This window comes from Phocoena sinus, chromosome 9 (genome assembly GCF_008692025.1).
Source record: "Phocoena sinus isolate mPhoSin1 chromosome 9, mPhoSin1.pri, whole genome shotgun sequence".
NCBI lineage: Eukaryota > Metazoa > Chordata > Mammalia > Artiodactyla > Phocoenidae > Phocoena > Phocoena sinus.
This window is the reverse complement of record NC_045771.1, coordinates 34,916,569-34,929,016: the sequence shown is the minus strand read 5'-3', so window position 1 is coordinate 34,929,016 and position 12,448 is coordinate 34,916,569. Positions and strand designations below refer to the sequence as shown.

The 12,448-nt window shown below is 37.3% G+C and overlaps 1 protein-coding gene across 2 annotated transcripts in view; it reads left to right on the top strand.

Moving 5' to 3' along the window:
- Window positions 1–12,448, top strand: part of MDFIC (MyoD family inhibitor domain containing) — a 98,641-nt gene that overhangs the window by 50,476 nt on the left and 35,717 nt on the right. For both annotated transcript variants that reach the window (XM_032643344.1, XM_032643345.1), the window contains exon 4: window positions 12,010–12,282. In XM_032643344.1, the coding sequence (XP_032499235.1) occupies window positions 12,010–12,282 (273 nt within the window). The remainder of the gene's footprint in view (window positions 1–12,009; window positions 12,283–12,448) is intronic.

The window sequence follows — 12,448 nt, the reverse complement described above, 5'->3', positions numbered from 1 at the left end:
CTGTGATTTATGTCATAGAGTGTTCTGCCTATGTTTCCCTCTAAGAGTTTTATAGTGTCTGGCCTTACATTTAGGTCTTTAATCCATTTTGAGTTTTTTTTGTGTGTATGGTTAGGGAGTGTTCTAATTTCATTCTTTAACAAGTAGCTGTCCAGTTTTCCCAACACCACTTACTGAAGAGGTTGTCTTTTCTCCACTGTATATTCTTGCCTACTTTATCAAAAATAAGGTGACCATATGTGTGTGGGTTTATCTCTGGGCTTTCTATTCTGTTCCATTGATCTATATTTCTTCTTTTTCTTTTTTTTTTTAAACATCTTTATTGGAGTATAATTGCTTTACAGTGGTGTGTTAGTTTCTGCTTTATAACAAAGTGAATCAGTTATACATATACATATGTTCCGATATCACTTCCCTCTTGCGTCTCCCTCCCTATCCGACCCCTCTAGGTGGTCAAAAAGCACCAAGCTGATCTCCTTGTGCTATGTGGCTGCTTCCCACTAGCTATCTGTTTTATGTTTGGTAGTGTATATATGTCCATGCCACTCTCTCACTTTGTCCCAGCTTACCCTTCCCCTTCCCCATATCCTCGTGTCCATTCTCTAGTAGGTCTGTGTCTTTATTCCTGTCTTACCCCTAGGTTCTTCATGACATTTTTTTTTTCTTAGATTCCATATATATGTGTTAGCATATGGTATTTGTTTTTCTCTTTCTGACTCACTTCACTCTGTATGACAGACTCTAGGTCCATGCACCTCGCTACAAATAACTTGATTTCGTTTCTTTTTATGGCTGAGTAATATTCCATTGTATGTATGTGCCACATCCTCTTTATCCATTCATCCAATGATGAACACTTAGGTTGCTTCCATCTCCTGGCTATTGTAAATAGAGCTGCAATGAACACTTTGGTACATGACTCTTTTTGAATTATGGTTTTCTCAGGGTATATGCCCAGTAGTGGGATTGCTGGGTCATATATCTGTTTTTGTGCCTGTACCATACTGTATTGATTACTGTAGCTTTGTAGTATAGTGTGAAGTCCAAGAGCCTGTTTCTGCCAGCTCCGTTTTTCTTTCTCAAGATTGCTTTGGCTATTCGGGGTCTTTTGTGTTTTCCATACAAATTGTGCAATGTTTCGTTCTAGTTCTGTGAAAAATGCCAGTGGTAGTTTGATAGGGATTGCGTTGAATCTGTAGATTCCTTTGGGTAGTATAGTCACTTTCACAATGCTGATTCTTCCAATCCAAAACATGGTATGTCTCTCCATCTGTTTGTATCCTCTTTAATTTCTTTCATCAGTGTCTTATAGTTATCTGTATACAGGTCTTTTGTCTCCTTAGGTAGGTTTAACCCTAGGTGTTTTACTCTTTTTGTTGCAACGGTAAATGGGAGTGTTTCCTTAAATTCTCTTTCAGATTTTTCATCATTAGTGTATAGGAATGCCAGAGATTTCTGTGCATTAATTTTGTATCCTGCTACTTTACCAAATTCATTGATTAGCTCTAGTAGTTTTCTGGTAGCATCTTTAGGATTCTCTATGTATAGTATCATGTCATCTGCAAACAGTGACAGCTTTACTTCTTCTTTTCTGATTTGGATTCCTTTAATTTCTTTTTCTTCTCTGATTGCTGTGGCTAAAACTTCCAAAACTATGTTGAATAATAGTGGTGAGAGTGGGCAACCTTGTCTTGTTCCTGATCTTAGAAGAAACGGTTTCAGTTTTTCCCCATTGAGAACGATGTTGGCTGTGGGTTTGTCATATATGGCCTTTACTATGTTGAGGTAAGTTCCCTCAATGCCTACTTTCTGGATGGTTTTTATCATATATAGGTGTTGAATTTCGTCAAAAGCTTTTTCTGCATCTATTGAGATGATCATATGGTTTTTCTCTTTCAGTTTGTAATATGCTGTATCACGTTGATTGATTTGCGTATATTGAAGAATCCTGGCATTCCCGGGATAAACCCCACTTGATCATGGTGTATGATCCTTTTAATGTGCTGTTGGAATCTGTTTGCTAGTATTTTGTTGAGGATTTCTGCATCTATGTTCATCAGTGATATTGGCCTATAGTTTTCTTTCTTTGTGACATCTTTGTCTGGTTTTGGTTTCAGGGTGATGGTGGCCTCTTGGAATGGGAGTGGTCCTCCCACTACTGTATTTTGGAAGAGACTGAGAAGGATAGGTGTTAGCTCTTCTCTAAATGTTTGATAGAATTCGCCTGTGAATCTGTCTGGTCCTAGGCTTTTGTTTGTTGGAAGATTTTTAATCACAGTTTCAATTTCAGTGCTTGTGATTGGTCTGTTCATATTTTCTATTTCTTCCTGGTTCGGTCTCGGAAGGTTGTGCTTTCCTAAGAATTTGTTCATTTCTTCCAGGTTGTCCACTGTATTGGCATAGAGTTGCTTGTAGTCATCTCTCATGATCCTTTGTATTTCTGCAGTGTCAGTTGTTACTTCTCCTTTTTCATTTCTAATTCTCTTGATTTGAGTCTTTTCCCTTTTTTTCTTGATTAGTGTGGCTAATGGTTTATCAATTTTGTTTATCTTCTCAAAGAACCAGCTTTTACTTTTATTGATCATTGCTATCTTTTCCTTCATTTCCTTTTCGTTTGTTTCTGATCTGATCTTTATGATTTCATTCCTTTTGCTAACTTTGGGTTTTTTTGTTCTTTCTCTAATTGCTTTAGGTGTAAGGTTAGGTTGTTTATTTGAGATTTTTTTGTTTCTTGAGGTAGGCTTGTATTGCTATAAACATCCCTCTTTGAACTGCTTTTGCTGCATCCCGTAGTTTTTGGGTCATTGTGTTTTCATTGTCATTTGTTTCTAGGTGTTTTTTGATTTCCTCTTTGACTTCTTTAGTGATCTCTTGGTTATTTAGTAGTGTATTGTTTAGCCTCCATGTGTTTGTAGTGTTTTACAGATTTTTTTTCCTGTAATTGATATCTAGTCTCATAGCATTGTGGTTGGAAAAGATATTTTCTATGATTTCAGTTTTCTTAAATTTACCAAGGCTTGATTTGTGATCCAAGATATGATCTATCCTGGAGAATGATCCATGAGCACTTGATAAGAAAGTGTATTCTGTTGGTTTTGGATGGAATGTCCTATAAGTATCAATTAAGTCCGTGTGGTTTAATGTATCATTTAAAGCTTGTGTTTCCTTACTTATTTTCATTTTGGATGATCTGTCCATTGGTGAAAGTGGGGTGTTAAAGTTCCCTACTATGATTTTGTTACTGTCAGTTTCCCCTTTTTTTGGCTGTTAGCATTTGCCTTATGTATTGAGGTGCACCTATGTTTATGTTGGGTGCATAAGTATTTACAATAGTTTTATCTTCTTCTTGGATTGATCCGTTGATCATTATGTAGTGTCCTTCTTTATCTCTTGTAATAGTCTTTATTTTAAAGTCTGTTTTGTCTGATATGAGAATTCCTACTCCAGCTTTTTTTGATTTCCATTTGCATGGAGTATCTTTTTCTATCCCCTCACTTTCAGTCTGTATGTGTCCCTAGGTCTGAAGTGTATCTTTTGTAGACAGCATATATATGGGTCTTGTTTTTGTATCCATTCAGCCAGTCTATGTCTTTTGGTTGGAGCATATAATCCAGTTACATTTAAGGTAGTTATCGATATGCATGTTCCTATTACCATTTCCTTAATTGTTTTGGGTTTGTTATTGTAGGTCTTTTCCTTCTCTTGTGTTTCCTGCCTAGAGAAGTTCCTTTAACATTTGTTGTAAAGCTGGTTTGGTGGTACTGAATTCTCTTAGCTTTTGCTTGTCTGTAAAGGTTTTAATTTCTCCATCGAATCTGAATGAGATCCTTGCTGCGTAGAGTAATCTTGGTTGTAGGTTTTCCCCTTTCATCACTTTAAATATGTCCTGCCACTCCCTTCTGGCTTGCAGAGTTTCTGCTGAAAGATCAGCTGTTAACCTTATGGGGATTCCCTTGTATGTTATTTGTTGTGTTTCCCTTGCTGCTTTTAATATGTTTTCTTTGTATTTAATTTTTGATAGTTTGATTAATATGTTTCTTGGCACGTTTCTCCTTGGATTTATCCTGTATGGGACTCTCTGTGCTTCCTGGACTTGATTAACTATTTCCTTTCCCATGTTAGGGAAGTTTTCAACTATAATCTCTTCAAATATTTTCTCAGTCCCTTTCTTTTTCTCTTCTTCTTCTGGTTCCCCTATAATTGGAATGTTGGTGTGTTCAGTGTTGTCCCAGAGGTCTCTGAGACTGTCCTCAATTCTTTTCATTCTCTTTTCTTTATTCTGCTCTGCTGTAGTTACTTCTACTCTTTTATCTTCTGGGCCACTTATCCATTTTCCTGCCTCAGTTATTCTTCTATTGATTCCTTGTAGAGAATTTTTCATTTCATTTATTGTGTTTTTCATCATTGTTTGTTTGCTCTTTAGTTCTTCTAGGTCCTTGTTAAACATTTCTTGTATTTTCTCCATTCATTTTCCAAGATTTTGGATCATCTTTACTGTCATTACTCTGAATTCTTTTTCAGGTAGACTGCCTATTTCCTCTTCATTTGTTGGGTCTGGTGGGTTTTTACCTTGCTCCTTCATCTGCTGTGTGTTTCTCTGTCTTCTCATTTTGCTTAACTTACTTTGTTTGGGGTCTCCTTTTCGCAGGCTGCAGGTTCGTAGTTCCTGTTGTTTTTGGTGTCTGCCCGCAGTGGCTAAGGTTGGTTCAGTGGGTTGTGTAGGCTTCCTGGTGGAGGGGTCTGGTGCCTGTGTTCTGGTGGATGAGGCTGGTTCTTGTCTTTCTCGTGGGCAGGACCACGTCTGGAGGTATGTTTTGGTGTGTCTGTTGACTTATTATGATTTTAGGCAGCCTCTCTGCTAATGGGTGGGGTTTTGTTCCTGTCTTGCTAGTTGTTTGGCATAGGATGTCCAGCACTGTAGCTTGTTCATCGTTGAGTGTAGCTGGGTCTTAGCATTGAGGTGGAGGTCTCTGGGAGAGCTTTTGCCGTTTGATATTACCTGGAGCTGGGAGGTCTCTAGTGGGCCAGTGTTCTGAACTCGGCTCTCCCACCTCAGAGGCACAGGCCTGACACCTGGCCGGAGCACCAAGACCCTGCCAGCCACACGGCCCAGAAGAAAAGAGAGAAAAAAAGGAAGAAATAAAAATAAAATAAAGTTATTAAAATAAAAAATTTAAAAATTATTAAAAATTAAAAAGTAATAAAAATATTAAAAGGGAACAAGGAAAGAAGACAGCAACCAAACCAAAAAACAAATCCACCAATGATAACAAGCACTAAAAACTATACAAAAAAGAGAACAAACAAACAAACAAAATGGACAGACAGAACCCAAGACAAATGGTAAAAGCAAAGCTAGAGAAAAATCACACAAAGAAGCATATATATACATACACACTACAAAAAGAGAAAAAGGAAAAAAAATCTATATCTTTTGGGAAGTCTGAGGTCTTTTGCCAGCGTTCAGTAGGTGTCCTGTAGGAGTTGTTCCACATGTAGATGTATTTCTGATATATTTGTGGGGAGGAAAGTGATCTCCACATCTTACTCCTCTGCCATCTTGAAGGTCTTGTTTTCAAATTACAGGTGTAGGAACAGGTTTTGTTGAGAGACAGGTGGAGAAGCAGGTTGGCATAGAGCAAGCAAGCCAGCTTGCTGCTGCCCGCAGTCTGGCCCTCGGTTGCCACAGCCGTCTGTCGGTCCCGTGAGCCTCGGAGGGAGGACAAAAGAGGTGTCTCTGTGGCCGGGACAGGCTCTCAGCATAGGCGATGGGAAGGACCCGAGTGAGGAGCTGAGGTGGCTGTGGCCGCTCCCGCTGCGCATGCCGCCGATTCCCCTGGGCCGGAGGTGTCGGAGAGGCCGTGTCCTCAGGATTGTGGCGCCCGGAGCACAGCGCTCGCCTCAAGGTTTATTTCTTATGTAACAGTATGAGATGAGTATTCCAGGTCACTGAGAGGCTCTGTTCCCTGCTGCCACGCAGATTCCTTCTGTTCGGTTTCTCCAATATCCCTTAACATATTTCCCTCAGCTGTGGTCAAAGCTGGGTTGCCCAAGTGCAAGAAAAATAGTGTAGGGAGGACACACCCAAGTCTTAAGGCCCCGGCCTAGAAGTGGCAAGAATAATTTCTTCTCTCAGTCCTTCAGAGCGAACATGGACATGTGGCTGAACTGAACTGCAAGGGAGGCTGGGAAATGGGTTATCCCCACGCCCAGGACAATGGGGAGGATGGATCTGGTGAACAGCTAGCAATCACCCTCTTCCAGGCTCTACTTAAAGACGTTTAAGTACTTCCTAAATGTTCTTTATGAGATGGAGGAAAGTGCTCAATTCTCCAAACTTCTAAAAGTTGTATTGTGTTGTTTTGGGAAGAAGTACATCTAAGCCCTGACATCTGGTGATTTATTTTGCAATACTTAAAAAGGAATTACTGTTAAAAATGCTAACCATTGTGATAGCATCATAAGACAATCCCCTCCATCCTGTGAGGCCTCAGTCATGTAATCAGAATTTAATTGGGATTCTCAAATGATCAAGGTTCCAAAATATATCTCAATATGTTAGTATACACATTAAATAAAATGAAGATGGAAAATCAGAAGGCCCTTGGAGGGGAACTAAGGACACAGAAATAGAAAATGCCAGGAGCTTCCAGAGTGTGTGTTAGGATGCTGGGTCTACCCAGGGTCTGCACACTGGGAAAGGCTTGCATCAAGCTGATACCTGGTTGTCTAATAGCACATTTATTTTAGTTGATTTTAGCCTAAATTTGGATTATAACAATAAAGTAGTATAGTTTTGTCATATTAGTGCATATTGAAGTAAGAAACTTTTAAAGCTATTATTGTGTGTAGATGCATATTTTATGTATATATAATAAAACACTATTTTGTTATAGATATGTATAAATAAAGTCTGCGTGTGTGTGTGTGTGTGTGTGTGTGTGTCTGTCTGTCTGTCTGTCTCATAGTGACCGTGGAGTAGCATAGTACTTGGTACCCAATAAAAGCTTTGTAACTATCCCTAGGAAGAGTAAATGCGGTTTACACCAAGTCAGTTTCCCCTGTCCATAGTCTATTCCCCATATTCTATTTTGTTCATTTTGTTACTGACAATTTTAAATCCTAAGCATTTAATTTAGATTTTTTTTTGTATGTGTGCAACAACCATTTAAACTGACTAAATGGCATGAGAATTCTTTTGTAATTTTATTAAATCTGACTTGTGTAAAGAGACCAGCGACTGAAGATGATTTGCACATGCTAATAGATTATACGCTATAGCAGAATGTTGCTTTATATTGCTACTCCAGCAGCTGCAGTTTCAAGTATAGTTATTACTAGCTCCAATATCACCCAGTTTTTTAAAAAAAATTTTATCAAAAGAAGTTCACGCTATTGACTCATTACTCCCATATTTATTATTATTGAAAATCACTAGATCTAATTCTGTTGGTTTCCTTCCTGATTGAAAACATTTGAACCTAGAAAGCACAGTATTTCTTAAGACATTTGTAACTATTCATCATGGATATTAAAATTACAATCATGGTGCATTGTGTGAACAATGATTTAAAAAAGAAATTCTTTACACATATGGTAAGCGGGTGACCACTGCTATCCAGGTTTGGAGATGCTGAATGTTCATATAACTGGTATTTGAAATTTTGATGTGTATTGCATTTGTTACTGAATATCAAGAATACAGTTTTTTGCTCACATAGAGTAAGTTTAAAATGGGGTCTTTTGTAGAAGCACCCATCCTGTTTAGAATGATATAACAGATGCTGAATGTTCACATATCAAACAAAATGCCAGCCTTCTGTAGAAAAGAGGTGTCAAAAAGTTTCTTTGTACCTTTAACGCATGTGATTATGTAGTACAAAGTGCAGAGTTTGTAAAATTTCTTGAATATACAGGCAAAAAAATGAATAATTCAAAACAACTCATAAGTTCTACGTTCTATTGTCCCTTTATAACGCAGGCAGAAGATAGCAGTGCACTCCCAATAGAGCTGAATTTGCACAAGTTACACCTCTGAAAATGCCAGATGGTCTATGGTCTACTTTTGAGAGCTGTCACATATGTAAAGATTTGAAAAAAGAAAGACAGCTGAATGAGAGCAGTGGATCATTAAAGGGAGAGTGAGGGTCCCTAGGCATCACTTGTGTTTTAAGAAGCATTGTGTCGTTTCCATATTAGTGTGCTTTTTTTTTTTAAGCCATACACAACTTTTACACAATAAGGAAAAGAAATCTGTTTAAAACCAAGTAGTTATGGTTTAATCAGTCAGACGTTTCTGTTCTTTATTCAAGAATAAAATCACATTCCTGATTTGGTTTTAGTTGTACTTTTACTGTAAGATTTAATGCACATCTATGAAAAATGATCAGTGAAGTTAAATGTCTTAAGATAATTCATATATCTAGGGTTTATCCAGTTTTAATTTGACTTATATATTGCATGCATCTGACAAAATCATAATGTTAAGAAACTGGAATGAAGAGAGAATACTTGGTTACTTGACCCATAATACAAACTACACTAAAAATAATTAGGTGGCAGTGAAACAAAAATGAATGTACTATCATTTGTCTGCCAACAGAAATAGATATCATTTTGAAGATTGAAATGTAGGTAAATCATTAAGGATATGTTTGAATATCACTCTGGCCATACCCAGTAATTTGCAAAAAGTCAATTTTGATAGTAGGAAAAGGTCAGACCTGTCGGTTTCAGAATTTGGTGGCAAGACCTGATGTCTTTTGCCACCTTTATTTTTACTCATGGAGGATGTTTATTACATAATAATTTTAAATTGATCTTGGATTATGGAATATGACAGGGCCTTTTTGATTGATAAGTCTCCCCAGCATTGGTCAGTAACATTTCAACTTAACCCAGCTCTCAGATTGCTTGAATTATTCTTTGCAGGGAAGAAGTGGCCCAAGACATTCCATTTATTTGGTGCGATTATTGGAAGGAGCTCTGAAAAGAACACCAAATTAGGTTTAACTGTCTTCTTTGGCACCCCGTTAAATACATATGCATAACTAGCTTTATGTTCAATGGCAGTCATTAGGATGTCATTCTAGTTGATACAAGAAGTTACAGGAGCAGCAAATTAATCTCTGGATTAAATGATTGCACACCCATAAGGAACAGATCTTCTGCACAAGCCTTGATTGTTGATTTCAGTTTTGAGAAGGGCATGTATAGCTAGTAAACAGAGGAGTAACCTTCTTTTTTCTTTTCAGCAGAAGTTAGGAGAAAAACAGAACATTTTGATAAATTTTATAGCTGTTACTTTGTGTTATTCCCAAATAATAAATGTTTAGAAAACTATTCTCCTTTATCACTAAAAAACTGAATAACTCTAAGAGGAGTTCATATATTAGTTTTATAAATTGGGTATTATTGTTAATAGACTTGGCATGAAAGCATGCTTTCATTAAGCAGAAAAACACCAAACTTTTTTTCTTACAATATGCACGTTCACGAGTAAAATATTCTGGTATGTTAAGATGTTTTTCCTTAAGAGACACAGGATATGTGAACAAGAATGGAAGTAAACAATGTGTGCTAAAGAGTCACTCAAATGCAAGCTGTCTTGTTTGTCAAAAATATATACCAAGTCTTAGGTAGTCTCCAGATGACAGATAATTAGTCCATTTTAGACTTATCAGTGCCATGTATAACTGTTACAGTTTTGCATGCAATACTTTTTCTAAACCAAAGACCTCTTAGTATTCAGATTTAATTTACATTTCCTAACTGTTCATAATCATAAACAGAAAAGACGAAAACAGCAGCTTCAGATTTTAAAATTCCAGGCAATTATATAATAGTAAAATTTGACACCGAACGTTTTTGGTTGTTGCTGTTGTTTTGATGAAATGCTATGATTGGTCACTCTGCTTAGGAGCTACACAAGCAAGGTAAATGTTGATTTTAAGAACCTTGTTACCTGACCAAGGTAAACAGATAACATTTTGGGTTGAGATCAGGGCTCTTAGATGCAAAAACCAGAATCCATTTTAGCTAATTTATAGAAAATAAATGTATTAGTAGCAATAGATTCTCCCAAGAGTTACACAGCCAAGGATCATGCGCATCCATTCAACGGGGCTTCCCTAATGAAAACCCCGCTAATGCTGCACCCTAGGCCCAGTGGTCTGCTAGGAAGTGGACACCAGACACTGCACCCACTGCCAAGACCATCCAATGCCTTCTTCGCTGTCCGTGCGAGAGGCTCCACGACCCAGGTGTGGCTGCCATCTTGCATTGGTACTTCTGCACCTTCTGCACTTCTGCATACTTCTCCTTGGTAGAATGTAAGTCACGCATGTGCCCTCTAACTCGAGAGGAATGTAGGGAAGAGATAGAGCACGTTATCAAAAGCTATGAGGGTATTCAGAAATGCTGGGCAGACAGATGATCACTAGTCACCCGCTTGTTTTGTGATTTGTTGTCCAAAGAATCAAAGTAGTTTGCCCTTTTTAGTGTCGTGCTAATAAAATGTTCTTTTATAATTTTCTTTTAAGCTCTTCATATATAGACATTTAATACATCTGAAATTTCTTTGTATGAGCTACACATGCATTTGCATGTGCACACATATACATTTTGGGGACTTTCTCTGCTGTTCCATTGGTTTATGTCTATGCCTGGACCACCACCACACTGTCTCAGTTACTGTAGTTTTAATATAAGACTTTATATCTGGTAAGTCAAGTCCCACATTTGTCTTTTTCTTCCTTAAAATTTCCTTAGTGATTCTTGTACTCTTACTTATAAATTTTGGGATCAGCTCGTCAAGTTCCGCAAATAAGCCTTTTGGAAATTTTATGGGAATTACATTAAACAAATTGGGGAGAATTAACATATTATCAGAATTAACATATTTATACTCTCTCCATTTTTTAGGGTTTTCTTTTATGTCTTTCAGTAATATTTTGTAATTTTTGCCACGAAATCTCTGCCGCCTTTTTTCTAGCTTAATTCCTAGATGCTTATAGGGTTTTTTGTTTGTTGGCGTGTTTTTCTTTTTTTGTTGCTATGAAGAGTTCAATTTTTCTTGCATATTTGCTAGTTGCTTACTGTTGGCTTGTAGAATTTGGTTGGTTTGAATATGGTTCATCGTGTGTAAGTCTTGCTAAATTCTTAGTTTTTCAGAATGTACAGTCTCTTAGATTTCCCCTGGAATATTCAATTATGTACCCATCTCAGAAATTTGGTTTCTTCCTTTCCAGGAGTCACCCCTGTTTTTTTTTCTTTTTGGTGTTTATTGTTTTTGCCAGTGTAATGTTGCATAAGAGGGTGAAGGTGGGCATTGTTTTCTCGGTCCTGACCAAACAGGAGCACTTCTCCAGTGTTGACTTTTAATTTTGCTAGATGCGTTTTGCCAGATTAAGGAAGTTCTTTTCTATTCCTATCTTTCCATAAATGGTTTATTTTAAAATCAAATTAAAGAATATGGAAGAGGTTTTCTTCTTCAGAATTTAAAGTGGAATTAAAAAGAAAAACAACTATCTCGTTCTCTCTTATCCAGCTTTGATACCTGACCTCATTGTTCCTTGCCTCTTATCTCAAAAGGTAAATTGAGCAGTTTATCATTTTCAGGGATATTGCTATAATACTGTTTGTCTATGGCACCTAAAAAAGGACCTGGGACTTAGAAGACAATCCACATTAGCTGTTGAATGAGTTTTGAATTAACGTTTTTCAGATTTGCAACTTAAATTTTTTAAAGAAAAGAAATACCTTTTTTTCTCCTCTTTTTATATCCCTTGTGGAAAGTCACCCTTGATGACCCCCCTCCCATTTTCCCTTTTAGTAATTATGCTTTCTCTATGTTCATGTTTATTCATGTTTTCCTTTTATTTTTTTTTTGCCTCTTCACTTTTAGGATCATGGGTAAAATCCAAGAAAGTCTGTTACTGAGTCTATTTTGATTATGTTCAAATATTCATTTTTTTAACTGGATAAACTTTGCCTGTTTTTTTCACTTAGCCCAACCTCAGCGCTTGCCTCAGCTTCAAACTGCAGCACAGGAAAGTGAGGAGGAAATAAGCAAGATAAAGAACGGCCACCCAAGTCTGAGCAATGGAAATGGAATCCACCACGGGGCCAAACATGTATCTGCAGAGAATCGAAGACTTTCAGCACCCGTTTCTCAAAAAATGCATAGAAAAATTCAATCCAGCCTGTCTGTAAACAGTGACATCAGTAAGAAGAGTAAAGTAAATGCTGTCTTTTCTCAAAAGACAGGCTCTTCACCTGAAGGTAAGTGTGAAATATATGCATATTTTATTTGACCAGATGTAAAATCATATTCGCGAATAATTATTTGATCAAGCAAACATAAATGAAGAATCTTGCTTATCCTCCAAACAGGAATTTTGGTAAAATGCAGCTTCCCCAAAGGAAAGCACAGGCCGGGAACGGAAGC